Source organism: Diceros bicornis, chromosome 10, assembly GCF_020826845.1.
Source record: "Diceros bicornis minor isolate mBicDic1 chromosome 10, mDicBic1.mat.cur, whole genome shotgun sequence".
NCBI lineage: Eukaryota > Metazoa > Chordata > Mammalia > Perissodactyla > Rhinocerotidae > Diceros > Diceros bicornis.
In genome coordinates this window covers 47058039-47083356 of record NC_080749.1, presented here as the reverse complement: position 1 = coordinate 47083356, position 25318 = coordinate 47058039, and the positions used below count along the sequence as shown (strand labels likewise).

Genomic DNA, 25318 nt, shown 5'->3' with positions numbered 1-25318 from the left:
TGACTATCCAAAACATAAATGAGCCATTTCATCGTTTTCATCATATCAACCAAATGGCTGCCCGTTTGGTTGCATGTGTGTCTATTATCAGGATTAATCATTCATTTATTTTAAATAAGATAGCTTGTCTTCCCCAAGGTCCCTTCATTCTCTAAAAGAATATGAATACCATGATGAAGATTGCATTTCGTGTACTTCCAAGTCCTTACACCCACACTAACACATGTATTGTTACTTTAATGATAACATAAGAAAAAGGAGAAAGGGTGGAAGGAAGTTTCATCTAACATTGATTATCCACTGTATACCTCACCCTTTCATTCATTTTCTCATTTAACCTTTATGTCAGATATGTGAAGTAGAATTATTAATATTGTCTCTGCTCTTCAGCAGAGAAAACTGAGACCAGTGTCATTAAGCAATGTGCCCAAAGTCACTCTGGGCACGGTCTAGTATATCATAAAGTTAAGATTTAAATCCAAGTCTGTCTAACCATGAAGCCCATATTTTTTCCCATTATAGCTTACTGTTTTCTATATGGTTTTTCTTAGTCAAAAGAAAGGTTGTCCTTCACAATGGAAATTAAGTTCTTTATTGTTCTAGTTATCCTTTATTGATAATATTAACCATGGTTTGATCTGTAGCCAGCAAATAATCACATTAAATGAAAGAAGCAGGTAGGAGCCAAATGGGGGTAAAGAGCTGTTCCATTCATCAGCAGATAGCGTGAACACTTGCTGAAGAGATGCTGTTGACTGCAGTGGACTAATTTCGGAACTATTGGCTTCCATTGCGGACTCTAGACACACACCAATAAATGCGGTTGGTTTCCGTTCCTCAGGGAAATTAACTTGGACAGCAGCAACAGAAGAATCTAAATCAAAAAGAAATTGGAGGGCCGGCCCGGTGGCTTAGCGGTTAAGTGCCTGCGCTCTGCTACTGCTGGCCTGGGTTCGGATCCTGGGCGCGTACCGACACACCACCTCTCTGGCCATGCTGAGGCTGCGTCCCACATACAGCAACTGGAAGGATGTGCAGCTGTGACATGCAACTGTCTACTGGGGCTTTGAGGCAAAAAATAAATAAAATAAAAATTATAAAAAAAAAAAGAAATTGGAGAGTAGTTCTTACTTTGGGGTTTCTTCAGAAGAAAGCTCACCTTACTTTGTGCAATAGAAATACTTCTGAAGAGTTGTATGTTAATTAATATGTTTGAATTTGAATAATCATTTGAAAGCCATTCCCTGTTTACAGGTAACTTATTGTAAATTAATCTTTAAAATAAAAAAAAAAAAGGAAAGTGCTCATCTCATAGTAATCATTTTGTCATAACAAATTAAGTTTTTAGTTGATTCATATTTAATAATATTTCAATATGACCACTAGTTACTGTGTTTTTCCCCTATGTCTCTATTCATAATGACAATTTTGATTTGTTTCTCCCAGTTTGTTGTTTTTTGCTTTTTTTTCCTAATTCTCGAATAGCTTTGATTCTTTATAAGTTAATAAATTATTCTTATTGTTTATTGTTATACTCAACTCCTACATTCTTCTACTTGCCTCTCAGAAAATTCAAGTGGCAAATAATAGCTGAAACTTATGACATAAGCTACACTACAAGAAAAATTAAATCTCTTTAAGTAATTTCTTTAACTCTTTTAGACCATTAGAAGATAATTAGGTTTTCTGAAACAAAAATTACCTACACGACTCCATCTAGATCTGTGTTGTCTAATACAGTAGCAACTAGCCACATGTGACTATTCAAATTGGATAAAATTAAATAAAATTAAAAATTAATTCCTCAGTCACACTAGCCATAATTTTTTTTTTAATAGTGACTTTTTTTTTTTTTAGAGAGAGACATTAAGATTTTATTTATTTATTTTTTCCCCCCAAAGCCCCAGTAGATAGTTGTATGTCATAGCTGCACATCCTTCCGGTTGCTGTATGTGGGACACGGCCTCAGCATGGCTGGAGAAGTGGTGCGTCAGTGCTCGCCCGGGATCCGAACCCGGGCCGCCAGAGCGGAGCGCATGCACTTAACCGCTAAGCCACGGGGCCGGCCCTACACTAGCCATAATTTTAAATGCTCAATAGCCACATGTGGCTAGTGGTAACCATATTGGCCAGCACAGAGATAGAACATTTACATCAGCATGGAAAGCTGTTGTACAGGGCTGTTCTAGATTATGATATAGAATATAAACCAAAACGTTTATTTGTCTTTTTCTCTGCAGTATCCACAGTGATTATAACAGTGATTGCCTCATCAGTAGTACTCAGCAAATATTTGTTGAAAATTGAATAAATTAAGGGAGTGGAAAGCAGGAAGAATGTAGTTTCAGTTATAGAATATTTATGGAAAATCAAGGTTAAAAATTAAGTTTAGATACAAAAAGGTTTTATGTATAAAATATTGTATAATTATATAAATTTCAGGAAGCAGTAAATTGGGCTAGATCTTTTCGAAATAAGTTTCTATATTTGGTTCCAATCTTTATTAGCAATAGGCTATCATATTTAAAAGTTGATTTATTTGTCTTTTCCTAGAGGTAACTATTATTCTTAAGTTGGATTCATTTCTCTTTCCCAGAGGTAACTATTATCTTTAAGTTGGTTTGAATCATTCCTATTTATGCTTTTATACTTATGCTATGCATTTGTATATTGACAACAATGTGTAACATTGGTCAGTATGTTGGTAAAATATACATAAATAATCACTATGGTAAAAAAATGTACATTCCCTTCTATGACTCACTATTTTTCCTTAATATTGTATTCTATATATTTCCATTTTGATACAGTTAGCAGTGAGTGACTCTTTTTAATTGCTCCATAGCACGCAATCTTATGATTGTGCTGTATTTTAGTTATGGATTTATTTATCAATTCTATTGCTGGACATTGAGGTTGTTTCCAGTTTGGCTGATATAAACAATGCAGCAGTGAATATCCTTCTCCATATCCCCGCGTGCACATGAGCACTTCCCTAGTCTAGATTATATACATAGAAATGTAATTGTTTGCTTACGAGCTTTGAGTACCTTCAACTTTACTAGATATTACCAAATTCTTCTCATAAATGTTTTACAGTTCACAGTTCCCCCCATAATAATTGCCAGTGTTCTTTCTCAGTAATTTATCAACTTTGCTATTATTTAATTAGATATAAAATGCTCTTTTTTTATAGATTTCATTTGAGTTTCTCTAATTATTAAGGAAAGTGAGCAACTTGTAGCATATTTATTGTACATTCTCATTTCCTTTTCTATTAGTTGACTGTTGTTTATTGCTCATTGGAAATTTTTTTCTAATTGATTTGCAGGAGCATTTAATATACACTGAATAGTAACCTTTTCTTGGTTATATGCATGACAAATCTCATCTCCCAGTTTTTAGCTTTTCTTTATTTTTTAACTTTGTATATAGATTATTTTATTACACAGACATTTTATATTTACATTCCATTGATTTTACCAGGTTTATCAATCTTTACCTTTATGGTTTTTGCTTTTCTGGGTTTTTAAAAATGTCTTTCCTCCCTCAATATCATATTTTATTTTTTGAATTTAGATATTAATTTGGAGGGGCTTGCCCGGTGGCACAAGTGGTTAAGTGCACATGCTCTGCTGCAGCGGCCCGGGGTTCGCCAGTTTGAATCCCGGGCGCGCACCAACGCACCACTTGTCAAGCCATGCTGTGGCAGCGTCACATATAAAGTGGACGAAGATGGGCATGGATGTTAGCCCAGGGCCAGTCTTCCTCAGCAAAAAGAAGAGGATTGGCACATGTTAGCTCAGGGCCGATCTTCCTCACAAAAAAAATATATATATATATTAATTTGGAGAAAATTGACATCTACATGATGTTGAGTCTTCCCATTCATATATATATATGGATATGGTATGTCTCTCCATTTATTTGTGACTTTCAATAAAATTATATAATGCCATTAAGATTATGCATATCTTTCGAAGTATTTAGTGTTTTTTTTGTCACTGCCATTTAAAAAACATTTTAATTGGTTATTTATGTACATTAACCCTATTGATTTTTGTGTATTGAGCTTGTCTCCAGTAACGTTGCTGAATACTCTTATTAATTCCAATAGCTTGTCAGTAGATGCACCTGAATTTTCTGTGTACACAACTATCTTGTGTACAAATATTTTATCACTTTCCAATGATTACACATCTTATCACTTCTTATTTTCTTGCATTAGCTAGGAATGTCAGTAATATATTGTGAAAGCAGTGATAGTGAACATTTTTATCTGGTTTCTGCCTTTAATTGTAATATTTCTAACTTTTCACTTTTAAATATGTCATTTGCTATAGGTTTTGGTAAATATTCCTTACCAGGTTAAGAAAGTTCTATTTTATTAATAGCTTACTTAGCATGCTTATCAAAATAAATACTGGATTGTAGGTTTTTCTGTATATTTTGAAATGGTCATAAGCTATTTTTCTCCATTAATCTGTTAATGTGATGAATTACTTTAATAGGTTTTTCTGTTATTGAACTACTTGCATTTTTTGTAAAAACTCTTCTTAATCATGATTTTTTTTCTTATACATTGCTTGAATGCATTTGATAATATTTCATTTTCTATTTCAGCGTCTAAAGTTAGAACAGTCTTTAACTCCATTTTCTCATCCACATTGAGTATCAAGGTTTCAGCAACCTCATATAATAGACCAAGGAACTTTCTCTCTTTTTTTGTGTGTGGAATTGGTTGTTTCTGGAACTCAATCACAGGCTATTTTATAGAAGATTGGAAAACCATATTTAATGTCCCTTTCCTTCTCTTTACCTGGATTTGGATACACACTTTTTCCTATTTGTAACGTTTTTTGGTACTTTCCTTCTTATAAAATCAGCATCATTAAGATGAACACAGAAAATCCAAAATTATCTCTATGTATGTTTCACACTCCATCTCATCTAGGAATATATTCAAGGCACCATAGGAACCAGGGAAAAATTTAAAAATTTAAATGGAAGAAAAAAATGAAAATCAAATTCCTTCTACCTTTTCATTACTAATATACGGGTTAAAAGTAGGACACTACCAAAATCTGTACTGAAGGGAAAAATGAGTATTATTCTCATGCAAAGACCCTAACAGGGGAAAGTAGATCATTTCAAACATATTAGAAAGTTAAAGATCTTCAAGCTTTTACAGTTGTTAGTGCTGCCTTTTCTAAATCATTTTTTTTTTAAGGACAGTGGACAAAATTTGTATTTTTCCACATTAACATTGGAATTTGACAGGTATTCTGCTACTAGTAATGTTCACTGCAATGAGAGTAGTGGAGGCGGCAGGTGGCAGCAGCTCCCACTCAAAAAACTGTGGGACTCAGAACAAGCTGTAACAGCCGGAGGCCTCCCTCGTAGGCTAGCTAGTTCCTTTTTTGTGTCTATAACTGCTCATTTCACATATGGAAAGAAATGATATAATGCATAAATCCCACTAACTTTGACAAAACAAATGGTACTTTTTTGTGTCTACTTTACGTCGAGAGTGAATAACAGACACGAAATAGACGGATTTACACATAGTGCCTTTCTGCTTTCGACTCTTCTTCCCCATCCCCCTAGTCTATCTTCATGCATTCTTTTGGGTCTCACTCAAGCCTGTCCTTTTCAGGGAAGCTGGCCTTGCTTTTAGACTTTTTGCTACCTTTTATTAAATGACAGTGGATAATAATAACAATATTAATACATAAGCTGGTAATACTAGTGACCATTTATTGAACAACTACTATATGCTAGGCTCTCTTCCAGAAGTTTCACATATTTTATCTCATTTAATTCACACAATAACTCAATGAATTAGGTACTATTATTATTATCCCCATTTTATAGATATCAAAAGTGAAGCACAGAGAAAGGTTAAGTAACTTGCCTAAGATCACACAGCTAACAAGTGGACAGGGCCAGAAGACCAACACAGGCTATCTGAACCTTGGAGCCTATGCTTTTCACCATTACTCAAGGATCCATTAATCAAGAAGACCAATCTCTGCCAAGAGACAAGCTAGCAAATATTTTAATTCCACTAAGAAAAAGGTTTCTTCAAGCTGTTTCAAGTGTATATATTTCCAAAACCACTTTGAGAAGTATATGCACAGTATATATTCATCAAATGGGAATTTGAGGCCTCTAGTGGAAGACATATTGGGATGGACAGACCAAGGAGACAAATCTCAACCTCTTCGCTTACTATCTGTGGAAGCTTGGCAAGTTATGTCATCACCCAGAGTTTAACTTCCCTAATGTAGTAAATGGTGATGATAATACTTAAGTGTTATTGTGAAGATTTAGATAACATAGGATAGTTGCCAGAACATAGTTAAGTGCATCCTCGGTTAATATTAGTTCATGTCCATATTCCTCAATAAACTGTAGTGCCAACTAAGAATTTCCCTTGGGTATGATGAGGCTGGAAGAATGAGTTAGAGGGGAGTGAAGGACAGCATTGATTAATTGAGGAAGAATATTGCGTTATTTATTTTTGTATCTCCCTCAATGAGTATCTCAAATGAAGTTTGCTGTTAAATTGATGAGTAAATAAAGTCACAAAATTAAGTAGTCAATGGATATTTTAAATGTGTAAAAACAGAGTCTTTCCAAGTATTTGACATGCATTTTAGAGGACTGGGGTTAACAGATGACATTGATATTCCTTGGAAATTTATTTATAATTAAATAAGATTAGTAGAGGCCTCTTAATTTCTCCCTTAAGGATATTCAGTTTATATTGTGACACCATTTCCTGTTCTCTGATATGCTTCTGCTTGCATTTCTTTAATCATTCATCAAATTAACTGATTTCTCTTCTAGACCAAAAACAGAAGATGCCTGGGTATTTGCAAAGCCCAACGCCATTCAGGCTGTTGGTGTTATGTCGTTTGGTAAGTGTATAGTTTCCAAGGCCCTTTCTCGATATGGAGGCTTGTGAACAATGAAAAAGTGCTGTTTCATGTTTGTGTCTGGAGAGTAGATGTCCTAAGTTTTAGACTTCCTATTAACTGCTTGTGATCTAGTTTGTGCCAATGTAAAATCAGGCTCAAACTTTTCTCACTCATCACTAAAATTTGCTTCAGTTCGGACAAGTCTCTCTCATGCAGAAAACTCATTAAAGTCTTCTGTTTCTTAACTTGAATATCTAGCAAGTGTTATGGACTTCTTCAAAACCTTGTATACAAAGTATTACAAATTGGCCAGACATCTAAAGCTACTCTGTTGTATCCCAGATTGGAAAGGAAGCCATGGACTGAAAATGTGGTGTTGTTTAGATTTCCCTTAAGAATGGAAAGGCCACTAGGAAATGGAAAATGGGAGAGAAAGTTGGATAGGCCTGGTTAACATCAAGACTGACATGAAGAGACCACATAAGCCTAATGTGAATGAAATTTCTCATTCCTAGAGCTGTTAGAAAGAGTATTTTCTGACATATCTAGTAAATCAGGATATTTAAGCTTCAGTTTATTATCATTCCAAAGTAGCATATATCTGTGAATTTTCAGAAGTAAAAAGAGAACCATAGTACTTGCTTTAATAATGCTTTTTTTTTTTTATTTTTTGTATTGCAGCATTTATTTGCCACCATAACTGCTTCTTAGTTTATGGTTCTTTGGAAGAACCCACAGTAGCTAAGTGGTCGCGCATCATCCATGTGTCCACCTTGGTTTCTGTATTTATCAGTATTCTCTTTGCTACATGTGGCTACTTGACATTTACTGGCTTCACACAAGGTAAAATGAGAGATTCAGCCCTCTATTTTGGATTTCACGTGGAGCGGTGCTATCACTTCTCATTTTAGGTACAATTATACACAATATTCTACTTCAAAGTATCACTATCTCTTCTACCTATTCTTTCCTCTACCTTCCTGCCTCTCTGCTGTTTCTGTTCCCTAACTTTCTCCTTTCTAAGCTGCTAAACTTATTTCTGCAGTCCGTTCTCTCTCCTTCCATGCTTTCACTTCAAAGCACATGAGCTCTGGCTTCCCTCTCTACTATTCCACTGCAACCTCACTTTCAAAGACACCTATATCCTCCCACTCTTGAAAGCTAATAATCTTCTTGGTTCCGATTCTCATGGATCTCTCTGAATCACTTAACAGTTCTGAACATTCTTCCTTTCCTCCCGTAGAGAAAAGAGCACTGCCATACCATCATTCACTCTGTTAATATTTTTTTGTCTTTGATTCATCTTTGCTTTCTCTTACCTCCTCTTCACCTTCTCTCTCCCCTGCCTCCCATTAACTGGCTGAGGCAAGTTACCTTTTTTTCTCTCAACAAATTCTCTGGAGATTTTCATTGTTTTAACTCTAGTCCAGATCTTTCTTTTCATTTCCAGCCTCTTGCCTGCAGGACAGTTTTACTTGGTGTCCCATCTTACCTTGAACACAAAACATCATCTTTCCCACAAAACTCCAGCCCCTTCTCCCCCTCGTCCCCCCCCCCCCCCCACTGCCCCAAACCTAGCTTACTTCTCTTTTCTTCTCTTCACTCGGGCCCAACAACTGAGTGGTCATCTCTTCCACTTCCTTTGACCCTTACATTCACGCATCTATGTGGTGTGATATTCAGTGTATTCTGACAGCCTGCTAAATGCTGTGATTCATGCATTTCGCAGCTTTTGCAGGTCTATTATCTCACTTGACCTTCAGACAACCCTATAAAGGTAAGTGGAATAACTAGTTTTACCCCCTGCTTAAAACACAGAGAGGTGAAGTAACTTGCCCAAGCTGCTGGTGACAGAATAGAAAACAAGTCTCCTGACTTCCAGTCCAATTTTCTTTCCATTCCACTTTGCTGCCTACCCCATTTTGGTCAAATATAAAGCATTAAAAGCTGTCTCTTAGCCTCCAGCTTAGAGCTAAACTAAGCTCTTAGCTTAGTTTTCTGATGACACTGAAAACTGGGTGGATGGTGCATTGGGTGGATAAATGCATTGTTTCAAATAGAGGTTACAGGTGATTATGATTTATAGGCAGATTATTTCTCAAGAAATAAAGAAAGATGGCTTCAAAAAAGAGTGATTAACATAATTCCAATGCAGTCAAAAATATAATACGTGTGTGCCATTAGAGTGCGGTAATGAAGTACCTTGAAAGTCTTGATAAGAATTGTGTTTCGAAACATTGCCATGTATCACTATTATTACATAGTTTGCCAAGACAAATGGCCTGTAGGCTCCGATCTGTACAAAACCTTGGTTTTTAAATGCCTTCTCTGTAAGAAAGACATAAACCCTTTTTTTAGTCATACCTTACTGGTGTTTTTATCAGCGGTAATTGCTCAGATATAATTAAGTCTTTATATAACAAAGCTGACAGGTTGGTTTTGGTTTTTGTTTTTTGTTTTTTTTTTCCTAGCCATAATTCCCTAAAATACACTTAGACTCAGGCTGGAATAAGCTGACATTGTTTCTTCAGGCCATTTCACCTTAGGCAAATCTGGTCTTGTTTGTGCAAACTGCATGCTTCTTTTCTTTTCCCTTTCAGTAGATAAATTCCAGCGTGTGAGGCAGTAAGAATTCTAGATTGTTCTTGACGTTCCCAGAGACTTTTGAAAAGGTGCAGGGCCCATTTTTTTAGTGGAGGTTAGCGAACAGGAAACTTCAGTCCTCTTTTTTCTCAGACTGCTGGAGCCTTTCCAATCAACCTTGAAGCAGGTGTCTGCCACTACTTGTGGTTTAATCCCCTTCTGCCCAAAAGGCACACTAGAAAGTAATATACATTTGTTCTACTTGATGGAGGAGGGGAGAAGAGTCACTTAAAGTAAGTCTTAGGAAGAAGTAGGCCATTTAGCTTTTTAATGAAAAAAAAAGTACAGAAGTGTTTTGTTTTCTTTTTAAACAGTGTAGTACTGTGTGACTTGTATCTAATTTTCTATTCAGTATAATTGAAAAATGTGACTAAGATTTTAAAATGCAAGCATGAGATATTTAGGAAATAAATAGTTCCAAATATTCTTTGTTTTAGCATTGGGAAACTTTTTTTGCTAATGTGGCTTCTGTGCCCTCATTAGATCCTGTATTTCTTCATAGGTGTCTGAGAAAATACAGTTTCTAAATAAGAGTTGGTTCAAGGTATATATGGTCCATCGTGTAGTTTGTAACTAATTAAACATAATGCTCTTCCTGGGAAATAACCGTATTTTCACAGTTTTGAATCAATGGGTTTACACTTGGGTTCATTGGACGCCATGAAACACAATGCACGTTTGGAATTTCTTGCTGTGGCCCTGAGTTTGTGATTGAACCCTATAGCATGATATACAGGAAATTCAGCCCCCCAGATGTGCTGGTCTACTCTTCCTTTCAGGATTGTCCTTGACTAAGAATGGCATTTCAAAAGGAAATTTGTTTATTTTAACAGGCCTTTTTTTTTTTAAATAATGAAGTCATTTACTTACCAGAAACAGAGACCAGAAGCAAGTTTATAAAACTAATGCACAAAAATTTAGGGAGTTGACCCTGGTGTGAATAAGAAGACAATGGATAAAAGTATTTTTTAGAAGTTGATACAAATTTAAAGAAAATCTGCCCAAAACAAACAATGAGAATAAGAGAAAAACTATTAGTGATGAATTTATCTTCAAGTGGAACATGTACTAGTTTTAATATCAGTCAATAATTGTGTAGTTATTGAAAGTAAAAACATATATAGACATGCTAATCTATTCTATTAATTAAATTAAATCAAGTTTATGTAGCTTCACTTGTGTAATAAATATCCAATATCTCATTTATGAGATGTTTGTCTCAAATATTCACTATTTTATATTATTCTCTAGGAGACTTATTTGAAAATTATTGCAGAAATGATGACCTGGTAACATTTGGAAGGTTTTGTTATGGAGTCACAGTCATTTTGACATACCCAATTGAATGCTTTGTGACTAGAGAGGTAAGCACAATTCCTTTCCAACACTACCTAGATGATCTCCTTCCTATATTTAATTTAGGAAGATTTCCAAATAATTCTATTCTACAAATTCCCGAATGCATGACAAGTAATATAATTTATAAAATTTTCTTTTTCAACTAGTTTAAAGATAAATTTATATTCAAATGTTTATAAGATATTTTTTCAAAAGTTAGATTTGAAAATTATGTTTAGTGGTTTAATTTATACTCACATAAGTATAAATATTTGTACAACTGCATTCCAAAATGAATGCCAGCCTTTAATATAGCCAAACTAAGTTTTTTAAAAAAACATTCTTACAAAGAAATTAAGTACTAAGTTTTAAAACATGTCTTATGAAATTGTCTTTTGCTAAGATGTTTTATAAGTCGACATGTATTAAAGGCACCGTGGAACAGATTCTGAATAGTTTTGTTATTTTTAAAAAACTTAAATGTCTTATTTTCCATGGGAAGCCAAAATTCCATTTAAACCATTAGTTTTATAGATATATTTATATAAATATATTATTTACTTATATTTACTTACCATATAAATAGTATATTATTCATATATATATTTCATTTATAAAGTCAACTCCGAGTTGTGTTATATAGTCCACTGGTTTTGGAGGAAGATTAGATGAAAGAGAACTAATTCTTTTTGTGTAAAATTGAATAACGTGGCTTGTCAGGAATCCCTTATGCAGTCAGCTAAGAATCTACCATACCAGTTAGCAGATAAACATGATCCTGATTCACAGTGGTTCTTTCAGGAATCACACTGAAAAGGGCTTAGTCTTAGGATCTATTCCTACAGGCTGTTTACACAGTGGTGCCATGTGAATGGGTCTAATGTGTGAAGTGAAATGCCTACAGAGCTTTAAATACACTAACTAATCAGCGGGCTTCTCAAGGTGGACCGGTGCTTACCTTATGCCAGTTCTGGGGATAAGGAACAGCACAGGGAAATGGAATAAGGAAATGTTCAGCACTATGTGTGTCCCTTACAATTAGCACTTGTCCTCACTTACAAATGTATAACTCACAGGACAGTTCTCCACCTCGAAGATAAGGGAGAAATAAGCTGAACTAAGGTTGATTTTATGAAGATTTTTGAAATCTAAGGGCCTGTAAAAATCTTGCTAACTATTGGTGGATGCAGGAAATGGTTTTATCTTAGCTTCTGCCCAGTGTTGTAGGTTCCAATCTGATCTCTAGATCAGCATAACAGATGGTGCATTCTCCCGTGGTTTCTGGTGAACTGCTTGTGGACGGTCTGAGTCACTCCACCTGCACGGCTTCTGTCTTCAGTACTGGGAACTTGTGTTTCCTTTCTAGCTGCCATGACAGGAAGACAAAACTAAATTAAGATCTCTGCCATGGTAACAAGTGCTAGACAGAGGAACCTTGTATATACCTTGCCCATTCGCTTCCTTTTTCTTTCTCTCCTTTCCAGAGACACACACACACATATACAGTTGGTATAAACATAATCAAAGCCATTTCTATTCATAGGTAAAGTAGCCAGCCACATACAAGGGTGCCAAAAAGTCCATCTACCCCTAATAAATATCTCTCACCAGCCTGCCTCACTAAGTGATTTTCCACTATCACAATCATATCTTAGAGACATCTATAAAAATGAATTTTAAATAAGATAATATTTGGAAAGACATTACCAATTGTAAACCATATGAGTAAAAGTTATTAGAATCCCCATTAAATTACTAGCAGAGTTACGGCAGTATCCAGTCTATGGGGAATGTTAACTTATCTAGGAATGTTACTTATCACAGTTTGGAGAGTTGGTTTCGCTAAGGGCCCCCAGCATCTGACCCTCTCCTACCGTTTCCAACTCTTGTCTCGTTCTTTTGCACAGAGTCACCACCCTATTTAGACTATCTCCTCCTTGTCCTCCATAGGTATCTTTCCTGTTCTTATCTCTTTGCTCTTTTTCACACTGTTGCCTCAGTCTGTAATTCTGCTCTAAATCCTATCGTGTTTCAAGCCACACCTCAAGCCAAGGTAGGACAAGTTCATTTCAGGAATGCTGTAAATCTGATTACTCTTGGGAGACAGATCTGGATACCTAAAGCTCCTTCTAGCTCTAAATTCTAATTGATTTTTTTTACCCTGTCCTATATTGATTGCTTACTTGTTTTATTAGATTGGTTGGATCTCTCCAATTAGAATGTTAATTCTTTTATTTATTTATTTATTTATTTATTTATTTATTTATTTATTGTGAGGAAGATCAGCCCTGAGCTAACATCCATGCTAATCCTACTCTTTTTGCTGAGGAAGACCGGCTCTGAGCTAACATCTATTGCCAATCCTCCTCCTTTTTTTCCCCCAAAGCCCCAGTAGATAGTTGTATGTCATAGTTGCACATCCTTCTAGTTGCTGTATGTGGGACGCGGCCCCAACGTGGCCAGGGAAGCGGTGTGTTGGTCTGCGCCCAGGACCCGAAGCCCGGGCCGCCAGTAGCGGAGCGCGCGCACTTAACCGCTAAGCCGCGGGGCCGGCCCTAAAATGTTAATTCTTGAGAGTAGGAATCATCTCCTAGACATTTTCTCTTTGCAAATCACATCATAGTGTGGGACACATGAAATAGGTAACTGTTGATTGATTTCCTCATCAGAGTATCAGTGGAAAACGGTGACCAAGTCTTCTTCATTTTTTTTGTGTGTGTGAGGAAGATCAGCCCTGAGCTAACATCAGATGCCAATCCTCCTCTTTTTTTTGCTGAGGAAGATTGGCTCTAAGCTAACATCTGTGCCCATCTTGCTCTACTTTATATGGGACGCTGCCACAGCATGACTTGACAAGCAGTGCCTCTGCACATGCCTGGGATCCTAACCTGCCAACCTTGGGCCGCCAAAGCAGAGCACGCACACTTAACCTCTGCGCCACCCGGCCAGCCCCAACTCTTCATTTTTGCTGAGGAAAGGCAAGATAAAATAGACAAACTGTATCAAGTAGGATTTAGTTTATATAAAATTGATTTCTTATTAGTAAAGGATATTACACATCCATTATTATTAAAGGAAATTGTGGTAACTCTTAGAGGTCATTCGGATAATCTAAAGAGCAACTGTAGTTTGTGTTAGTGGTAAGCTTGTTGGACTCAAGGAAGAAGGATAAGGTAACTTTCCAAGGTCTCTCTTACACTTGAGAAATATATTCATTCACACATTAGTATGCCACATTCTGGGTCTGTAATATAATCCACTGCCTGTCTAATAGTTCAACAAAGAATACTTTTTATTGATATGTGTGTGTGTCTATGTGTAAGTACTTTGGAAAAGATAGAACATTCATAGTGACTTAAGAGTTGACTGATTGCCATATCGGTAGTATTTTATACAGCCCTAAGTGCTATAATATGAAATACTCTCTTAATAAGTCCTGCATGCCTCTAAGAATCCCTCTCTAACTAATCTGTTTATTTGGCAGGTAATTGCTAATGTGTTTTTTGGCGGGACTCTTTCATCAGTTTTCCACATTATTGTAACAGTGGTTATCATTACTGTTGCCACACTTGTGTCATTGCTGATTGATTGCCTTGGAATAGTTTTAGAACTCAATGTAAGTACATTTAAAGGTTTACTCCTTCCATTCTAAAAATCCCTTTAAAAGATAACGTTTATATTTCACATGAGGTGTATTTTCTTTAACAAAGGTGTCATTGTCTGAAGTGAAATGAAAATGTGCTTGTTATATTAGAGTAAATATTCATAATGATGACATTGTGTATTTTATAGGACTATATACTTTAAGCAGTGGTTTTTCATTGGGGGAAATTTTGCCTCTCCTCCCCCAGGGGGCACTTAGCAACGTCTAGAGATATTTTCGGTTGTCACAACTGGGTAGGTGGGTGCTACTGGTATCTAATGGATGGAGGCCAAGGATGCTGCTGAACATCCCAAAATGGACAGGACAGCCCCCACCAAAGAATTATCCAATCCAAAATGTCAATAGTGCTGAGATTGAGAAACCCTGATTTAGAGCACTTTCACATATTTTATTTTCTATAATACATAGATATTCCTAAAAATAACTATAAATTAAATGGATCTAGAATGTCCTTGGCTGAGTGAAAATAGGTTTAGAGGGATTCATTAAAAATATGTGAATGAAGAACCATGGCCCAAGTTCTTTTTCCTTAAAATATTTTTTTCTCTCTCTAGACCTTTCCTTTGGAATCTCTTCTGCTATGTCCCAAATATAGGTCCTCATCTGAATTAATCACATCTGAATTCATACTAGCTTTTTGCTTCAACTAGCACATATTTAAGTTCAGCTTCCAATATTCTACTATCATGTTTAAAAACTTTCACTTTCCAACCAGAGCACGCATGAACTCTGTTGCCTCTATAATCTGACCCCATGCTTCCTATGGAAAGTTATTTACCATTTACTTCCCAAAATCTACCCTCAGCTCTAGACAGTCTTATTTTCGGCCTGTGAGTAAGCCATATTAATTCTTCCTTCTATCCTTTGGCTTATCTGTTTACCCTTCCCTATAATTATTATTTTCCTTTCATTTCTGTCCAAATCTTACGAAGATTTAAGTTCTAGTGCAACTTCTAACTCATTTATTCATTGATCAGATATATATTGGGTAATTTCTAAGTGCCATACAATAGAGATACAATGATGGGAGGAAATCAGGAAGGATGCATGCTTTCTTAGAGCTTACAATCTCACAAATAAACATAAAAGTTCAGCTGCTATATAAACGATGAAGAAGAGAAAGGGAAGTAGATGGGCTCCCAAAAGACATTTTTGAGAAAAGATTTGAAAGGATTTGGTGGACAGATTCAATTGGGAGGACAGAGGGGTAGAGGGACATGTCAAGAATGATGCCTTGGTTATACTTTGTGGAACTAGGATAATGATGCCATTTAGTGAGACAAATAGAAGTGGATCTACCACTCCAGGATCATTCATGTTCCTCTTCTACAATCCTTATGGAATTTCTATTCAGGATCACACCTCTTAGCATTCATTAGTCGTGCACCATGAGGAGGGCAGACTTTTATGAGTGGGATCCCAAGTCATCATTTACTCATTCCATTGAGAGTTGATGGATAGGTGAAGGTATTATTGTCAGTGCCCAAGTCACTATTCCCTCCAGATGCCATTTGGATTTGAAGTTCCAGGAAAAGGCAGTGGGAGATTCAGTCAAGAACATACTATTGGGGATTTTCTTATAGGAGAGTTAATGGAAAGTAGGGAGTAGGCAGCTTCCCCAAAACACAGAGGACTGCGAAATCATCTATTCCACCAGCAATGGAAAGAGAGCTCATAGGAGAGGTGGATAAATAGCAAAGGAATCTCTACCTACTTCTCAATTTTGCATAGGCCAAAGGCTAGTGGGTCCACTCAAAATCATTTCATGTTCCAATCTTGATTTGTATAAATGGATGACTGCTACCTTAAGGCACTATCTCATGTCACATACTGTTTGTACTGTCCACAAGCTTGCCTTCTCCACCAAATTATAAGCTCTTTGAAGCCAAGAATGAATTTAACTGCCTTCTCCATCCTCCATGGTATCTGGCATAGTGCTAAGAACACAGTGCTTAAATTGCTGCATGGGCATTTGCCCCTTGGGACCACAGTTCAGGAACTCTTTCTACAAATGTTCCTGGACGTAAGAGACATTGTTTAGTGTAGCACCAGGAAATTAAGTGTGACAAAAAATTGTTGTTGGTGACAGTAATAGTAATCCTTCAACTATGCTGAGGAGATGATCAACATGATTCCCAGCTCTGTTATTTCTTGTTTTATGAAATGTCTCATTTGAGTTCACATGTTTGGGTTTTTTTTAATATGTAGGACATTGATATGAGAGAAAATATGTTTATCAACTGCCTGACCACTCACCACATCTTGATAGCCTAAGAATTTTTTGTTCCCTTTAAGTTAACCAAGCACACACATATTGCTTATTTTTTTAGGGGTGATATATTTTTGTAAATTTGACCATTACTTTCTGTTAGTTGCTACTCTCCTTGACACTTGCACAACAAAATTGTAAGCACATAATCACATTAAATATTCCTATTGTACTTACGTTAAAAATTTTTTGTAATTAAGACAGAATTCTGGTATTGTAATCAGAGAAGAATATTTGGTGAATATCTGTTATAGAAACAAGATCTGAGCTGGCTGTATAAGGAGTATTTTTTAAAATTTAAAACATGATTCTGGATCCTTAGATTTTTTAAAACCTGGTGATATAGACATTCATTAAAAACCAATTAAGGAAGAGTGCTAAATTATCTATGATCTAATAACTCAAGACAATTTCACTAGTTTTAAAGCACTTTGTAGGAATTAATAATATCTAGGATCCCCATTCTCTTTCAGACCACCTGAGCGTATGTTTTTCAAGTCAACAAAAGTCTTTTGGTGTGCACAATAACATATTCAGGTCTTTACTCAACTCTCTTTCCTGTGGGCATTTGTCATGTTTAATGGAGCCAGATGAAGCATTTTTTCTGTCAGTAACTAATCCAGGCTGGATCCTGCAACACGTTAGAAGTAAGGCATGCTGTCAGACCAACAGTGTGAGCCAACGTGTGTTGAGTATTTGCTCTGTGCCAAGTGTTTTGCATCCATTATCTTCCTTAATCTGTATTAATTTTACAGATGAAGAAACTGAGGCACAGAGTGATTAAACAGAATGATTAAATAGGTCACACTAGTTGTAAGTGGCAGAATCAAGATTTGAACACAGGCTTTTGGACCCTATAGCCCATATTTTTAATTGTTATGCTAGTCTGAGGTTTCCTAAATATAAGGCTTTAAATTATGTAAAATAATTATGTTCACTTCTCTATCCATTTTTTAAGTTAAAAAAAATATATGCATTGAGTTTACCTGTAAGTAAGGTTAAGAGTAACCTGTAATACATAAGGATAGACTTTAATAATGGGTTAAAATAAATATCAGGAGACGAAATAAAATGGAACTAAAAGTTTTTCACATAAATTAATAATTTTTAGCTAATAGATTTTGTCTTAGCTAATAATTGTAGTACTTGAGGAATTCTTTTCTTTTGTGGCTTCTGAATCATCACTAGTAGAATAATGATATTCATAGATGAGATGTGTAATAGAATCAGACCTTCAACTTGCAAAGTTAGGGAAATGCTGTTACTTATTATAACTATTAGCTATAATAATTTATCCTATAGTATTTATAGGATATAAATTGCAGGTATATTAGTTATTTAATAAAAAGCAAAACCCCATTTAGATCTTAGCGTCCCTTTTATTTCATTGTTTTCATGGCATAGACAACAATGACATATTTTTCCTAAGCAAATGCACCCTCAATTTTAAAGGATTCGTTTTAGAAGCAAATAAAATAAATATAAGTCCCATTCTTGGTGATAAGAATCCAGCATCTTGGCACTGATGCTGCTATTAGAGAGAAGAGGCATCTGCAGTAATTGGGCCCTGTGGGTTTCTACTTGCAGCAGTCCAAACAGAAAAGATGAAGCAGCTGGTGCCTGTGGCCGGAGTAACCAGCCCAGCAAGCATTGTGTGCAGCTTAGAGTGGAAGGAAGAAAGCAAGCCAATTACCCAGAGAGAGCCAGATAGAGAGATACAGTCATCAGGGCGAGCAAGCCGTAGTCTAAGCTACCAAAGACCTTTTGAGCTAGGCAGATTTTCTTTTGAAGGTATAGGAATACATATCGTGAGTTCAAATTGATCACAAAGTAGAAATTTAAAAGTTGTATAAGCATTTTTTTAACATAGTTTGCAGCTTCCTTGCATCATTTGAGAGGTTTCTATTGAGGTAGGAGACTTCAGGTACTTTTCCAATCTGTATTGCCAGTAATCTTTAACATCTTCTGTTATTTCCCTACAGCAAACTGCAAAATGCCCTGGGATCCATAGTGTTATCATCAAAGGGTAGTGCTGTTCTGCCTTTATAAATAAGACTGTATTTTATTGTCTCTTCAATAAACAGTTATGGTATTTACGTCCTGTCAAGCAATTTCAAAATTATTTCAAAGCCAGTGGCATATTCTCAAGCAAGGCTATACTAAGTAGGTCAAGTAAGCCAGACCAATTTATAGGGAATAGAGCAGATGGAACTGCACTATCATTTTACTGATGGTCTTGGGTCCTAGCAACAACCTCTAGCAAGAATGAGCTTTCCAATATTAGGAAAGTAAGTGCTATCTAGATAAGACGCCCAACTGGACCCCTTCCAGTACCAACATCAGCTATATAGTTTTCCCACTAATTGCTACTTTCTCAACTCTGAAGAATTATAGCATAAACAGAACTCCCATTGCTTTGCACTGCCCAGGGAGTTAGGTTTGGAAGAGTCCCAAAATGCTGACTGATGACAGCTTCTAAGCAGTAGCTGGTGGCAGTCTCATCCTGATAGCATTTTCACACTCTGCAATTCCAGATGAATTCACATCACATGTTTGTTCCTATAAAGAGAAGAGTCTCTCTCTCTCCCCCCCCCCACACACACACAGTACATATATATATTTGTATTTTAATTACCTTTTTATTGTTTTCAAAAATTATTTCAAAGAAATCAAAAGGCAATAATTATTATAAACACATATTGAGTTCTACAATATTTTCCATAACTTAAAAAACATTGCCAGTTTCAAGTATCATGAGGGAGTCTAAGGAATCCATAATTCAATTCCAGCCATGTGAAAACTAATCTTTTATGCACTGTGTACCTTTGTAGGTATTCATTTATATTCAGGTGCTATGAATGGTAAAATTATATTGTCTGTATATTTTAAAATAGAATAAAATTTAGTACCTCTTAGAATTTTCTCATTCTTATATCTCTGACTATAGAAATATTTTCCATGAATTGTGGTCCCTCCTGTTCTTCCCCAAATTTTTAGATGCTGCCTGGCAAGTCTGATTTCGTAATGTGTCCTCCTTAATTGCCATTTCTCTGGACTTTTGCTATTTTTGTAAAAAATAAAAAAGTTATATTTTTGGAATCATAGTTGTAGTATACCTGGTATGAGGATGGTACTTAGTATAAAACACAGTAATTTTATTATATGGTGATATTGAGAAAATATTTCTTTTTAAACTATTTTTAGGGCATAATCTGTTCTTTTACATCATCCAACTTCAAAATCAGTTATCTATAATTTTCCCTGGGCAAAATCTATCAAAATAATAGCAAAAAGCTTTCAAACCACAGGTGATAGGTGTGTAGGGTTTCATTATACTCTTCTTCCTACTTTTCTGTATATTTACAAATTTCCATAATAATGACTTTTTCAAATATCGCAAACATGTATTTTATGGAAAACTTGCTTTTAATTCTAAACCAATATCACATTTGCTATTGAATGTCTGTGTTAAAAAACTTGTGTTTTATGGTTTAAGAGACTATTGTTTTTCATGCAATTATATTTAATACATTTTATTAATAATATGTGTTGTATTTTATTTAAAATATAATAAACATTTAATATAATTAGAAAATATTACCTAAAATGCATTAAATTTTATCATGATTTCATTTGCAAAGTTTCTAGAGCAAATTTGGCCTCCTCAAGGGGAAAGTTTCTTTGCCTTTGAAGTCAATAACTCTCGGTATTGTTATGATAGACAACACTACTTTCCATAATGTTCAGTGTGACGTTCCCCCTCAGGTTGGACTTAGCTGTAAGCTAATGTGGGGGAGGGTGAATGAGTCATAGTCATTAAGTTCTGCTGTCAATTTTCTAAGGTAATTAATGTGTTTAGTTTTACTTGAAAGAAGATTTAGAAATGCTATTTCATGTTAAGTGCCCTTGAGGTTATCATTTTCATTTCTCATACAGACAGGCACCTACGTTCATACAAACTCAGGTGAACAGGAAAGACAATATGCCCTAAACACCTCCTAAAAGTCCCTTCCTGTACACAAATCACAAATAGACCTCTCCGATTCGAACGGCATAGTAAATACACAGTAATCTGTAATGAACAGTACAAGGAAATATGATGCAACTGAAAATATGGGAAATTTCAAGAGTTTGTTTATTTCCTATATTATTTTCTGATCATTTTTTCTTAAGTCTGATATACTGTTATATTATTTTACTCTTCTCCTTTGTAAATATTCCACCAGAAAAGGAAAAACTTATTCCTCAGTCTTTCTTGGAATTATTTTTCTTTCTTTTGTTTGATTCAACTGAACCTATCAAACTTTTAACGTGTGCAATGACAAATATATTTTGTAAATGTTTGTAAAAAACTACCCCAGGAATGCTCCATCTGGTAACATTATCTCATTTCTTGTTTTCAACATGCAGGGTGTCCTCTGTGCGGCTCCTTTAATTTTTATCATTCCATCAGCATGTTATCTGAAACTGTCTGAAGAACCAAGGACCCACTCAGATAAGATTATGTCCTGTGTCATGCTTCCCATTGGTGCTGTGGTGATGGTCGTTGGATTCATCATGGCCGTCACAAACCCTCAAGACTGCACTCACGGGCAGGAAATGTTCTATTGCTTTCCTGACAATTTCTCCTTCACAAACATCTCAGTTTCTCATTTTCAGCTGACAACACAACTTTCAGTTTTAAACATCAGTATCTGTCAGTGAATTGACTGCTTTAAAAAATATGTATGTTTTCATAGACTTCTAAACCACACATGTTTTAGTCACTATACTATAAAATTATTACTTTGGCATTTATCAAGACTTGGTTTTCTTTACTTGTTAGTCCAATGTAAAAGATAAAGAGGAAAAGAAAATTGAATGTATTTTATCTTAAACTGGGACAAAATAAGTGTTTAGTTTTAATGACTGTGCTACACTAGTCTGAACCACAGAAGGAAGAGTGAAGTCTTTGGCATCGCTGCCATTCTCTCCAAGCATCATTCTTTTATTTAATATGTGAGCCAATATATTGTGCTTCCAAATAAGTAGATGATTGTGGGTTGGATTTGTGTGTGTGTGTCCTTTATGAGAAAAAAAAATATTTTTTGCCTTTTAAAGTCTATGGAATCGAAGGGAAGGGAAACTCAAAATTATTAAAGAGAGTAGATGTTCTAAGAGCAAAGTGAAGCTCTCCATTATAATTTCAGCAGCATCCCTTGTTTAGAGGGAAGTGAAGCTCTGGAGAAATGAGTAAAGTCCTTCCCACGTTAAGAAGCATGAATAACAGATTGAATATACAGAGTAAGATGTGTGACGCATTAAAATTACCTCCCAAGTTTTGATCCTGTAGGAATATGATGGTAGCACCACTAAATAAGTTATAAAACAGGAAAAGCCCACAAGTTGTTTTGATGCACAAGCCCAAGAGATCAGTTATCCATCAGCTTTGGACTGGTTGAATTTGAAATGCTGATGGGAATATACAACTGGAAGCTGATCTTTCAGACTAGAAGCTTTTTGCAAGAAGAATCAGGGCTACCGAGGAGCCATTCTTACTCCTTGGGGGGTCCTCGGAGGGATTCTTGGAACCTCTTGTTGGCTGGATTCTCCAGAAGCAGACACCAAGATGGAGTTTGGCCTGCAAGGTAATTATTAGGGATCATATCTAATGAGAGAGAGGGGGAAAGCAGGATTGGGAGGGCAAAATGGAACTGCAATGCAGGCCAACACACCCGCAGCCAAATCCACAAGGAAGTCTGGAACATACGTGGCCCATCAGAGTTGTCCCTGTTCAGGGGAAATAGCCGGGTTTTAATGCTGCTGTTTGCATCAGTCCCTGAAGGGGGGCACCTGCGGAAGGACAAGCCCTTGGGCCAGGCAGTTCTTTGCAGCTTAGCAAACCCTGAAGGAACTGAGAGCTGGAGGCCGGTAGCTGGGGCACTACATGCTTCCTCGTAGGGGATCTGGGAGGCCCAGCTGTGTCCACCACAGCTGCCCTCAGTTTTTACTGACGACTCTTATATCTCTTATTGAGGATTTCATGTCTTCATATCTATGACAATCTTTAAAAGGTAACAGAAGAAGATTGGGGACCATCTGAGTGGCTACCTTAGATTGATATATGTTATATCAAATATTGCCCAAGATTTGGGCTCCCACCTTTTTCATTTGTAGCTCAATCAAGTTGACTATCCATAGTACTATATTAATTGTTGCCAAATAGTGAGAAAGTATCACAAACAATTAATACACACAAAATGTTTGTACAAATCACAGGCCAAAAAAAAAAAAAAATCCCACAAGAAGTGTATAAAGGATACTTTCACAGTAGTTTGAATAAAGACTTGGTGAGTGCTGAGTCATCACGTGACTCATAGTGAGCCAGGCCTATTGAACATAAAGGAAGCTGCAGCTTAGCAAGCAGAAGCATGCTCTGGCTTTGAGTGGTGATTTTTGCTTCAATAAAACATTATCTATGCCACTAAATTAATTTAAATTCTATTGACTATATGGCTTCTCTATTTAATTTATAAATTTGTTTTTTATAGTTGGTTTAAGAATCATAAGGTGAAGTGGCTTGTACATATTTTTAGATGGATCTATGTTTTGGTAAAATAATAATAAAAATACTTTCAGTCCATACTGAGGGACTGTAAGAAATTTTTGCAGCAGTCCATGCCTATATTACTCAAGACTGAGAAACACCGACCTACATAGTTATTAGATAAAGTCATGAGAGACGAGATTTCCAAGAGAGTACAAAGAGAAGTACGTCAAGGATAACGTAATTTAGCACTTAACCTCTATTATCTTGAACTTTTGGTATTGCCTCAGATAAGTTAACCTTGACTCTTCAAGTAGATAAAAAGCTCCTGGTAGGAACTGAGTGCCATATTAATGCCTCATAAATATTTGTTCTGTTTTGTTTCTTTTTTTCCAAATCAACTGTAGAACAAGACTGCCTTTGACCCAGTTATTAGCTGAATGGATTACCAACATCTTTCAAATTATTATAAAATAATCTTAGGAACTCAAATCTATTTTGCAAGAACACTCATCTGTTTCTTTAATTGGCCACCGTGCAGAACTTCAAGAACCCGCATCTGTTTTCTGCCTCAATTTAATAAGAGCTTTCCACTGAAACTCAATCCCTCCCTGCTACTTCTTGCCCCTAGCAAAGCAACTTGAAGGTTTTAACCCAATTTTTGAAGTTGTCACTACATTTAAACTTATAAAGTGCTTCTTAAAAAACTTAAAAAAGGAGGAGAAGGGATAATATCTTTACACACTAATGCAAATATCTAGCAATAAATTTCCTTTAAGGGTATAGATTGGATGGCGTCTCTACAACTTATGAATTGGGTCCTTGTCTACTTCACTTATAATAGGATCTTTAATCTGAACCCTCATTTGAACCATCCCCAAATATCAGAACAGGTAGACTGCTTCTCCTCTCACTGTTTCCAATGATGTCAAGCAATAATTGTTGCTTCTTGTCTTTCCTAAAAGGACTCTGAAATCCAAGTTATCCAACTGAGAAAATCCTGAGTAGTCTGCTGGAGTAATACTGCGCTCATCTACTTAATTAAAGATTAATTTATTGGACAGGAGCAGGCCTCCTTCTGGTTTATGTGCTGTACTCTTCTCAAGAAAAGAGAAGTGTTAGTCTATATGTTAGTAGAGCTAGCCACTGACAGGACCAGGGGTTGTCAGGCAGTCCAAGTGTGGTTCGAGCATGGACCAGCCAGTGACCGTGAGGTGGCGGGAGTAATAATTAGCTACACCAATCCAATAAGCTCCTTTAAGAATTTATAATTCCTATAAAAAGTGTACAAAGGATTTGCCAGGATAACAGAGCAAACACGCTGAGTGGATGAGAGATACCATGAGCTAGAGAACCCAGAGGGGGAGACAGAAGAGAGTACAGTCATTGTCTAGATCAGTGGTTCTCAACCTTCAACACGTGTCAGAACCACCTGGAGGGATTGCTAAAACACGGATTGCTGGGCCTTACCTTCAGAGTTTCTGTTCAGTACTCTGGGGTGAGGCCTGAGAATTCGCATTTCTGAAAAGTTACCAGGTGATGCTACTGATGTTGGTTCCAAGATCACATTTGAATAAGATTAGAGGTTGGACATAAGAGAGATGCTAGATGGGGCCATCTGTGTAGAGGATGGGACAAAACACAAGCAAGCTGTAGAAATGCCATGGAGGAGCGCAGGGAAGAAACTGAGGCAGGAGACATAGGAGGGAGAGCTATTGGCCCATTAAATGTACTTATCCTTTGCCTCTTTTAAAAACCGTATAGAGGGGAAAGGAGAAACCAAGACAGTAAGATTAGCGAAGAGTAATGATGAGCGAGGGGAGGAGAGTTAACGACAAAGGAAAAAACACAGATTGTGGTCTAAAGTCAACACAGCTGCAGTGGTTAAGCTGAAAGCCTGGTTTGGAGCCTGTCGGCATTCAGGGACAATTGCTTGAGCTTCATCCTTTTATTAC

General features: G+C 36.2%; 1 protein-coding gene across 1 annotated transcript in view; it reads left to right on the top strand.

Annotated features, from left to right (window-relative positions):
* Window positions 1-21541, top strand: part of SLC38A11 (solute carrier family 38 member 11) — a 56081-nt gene extending 34540 nt beyond the window's left edge. Inside the window, exons 8-12 of the mRNA XM_058548620.1 lie at window positions 6853-6923; window positions 7605-7766; window positions 10818-10930; window positions 14389-14520; window positions 21248-21541. Of these exons, the coding sequence (XP_058404603.1) occupies window positions 6853-6923; window positions 7605-7766; window positions 10818-10930; window positions 14389-14520; window positions 21248-21541 (772 nt within the window). The remainder of the gene's footprint in view (window positions 1-6852; window positions 6924-7604; window positions 7767-10817; window positions 10931-14388; window positions 14521-21247) is intronic.
* Window positions 21542-25318: the final 3777 nt, after the last annotated feature.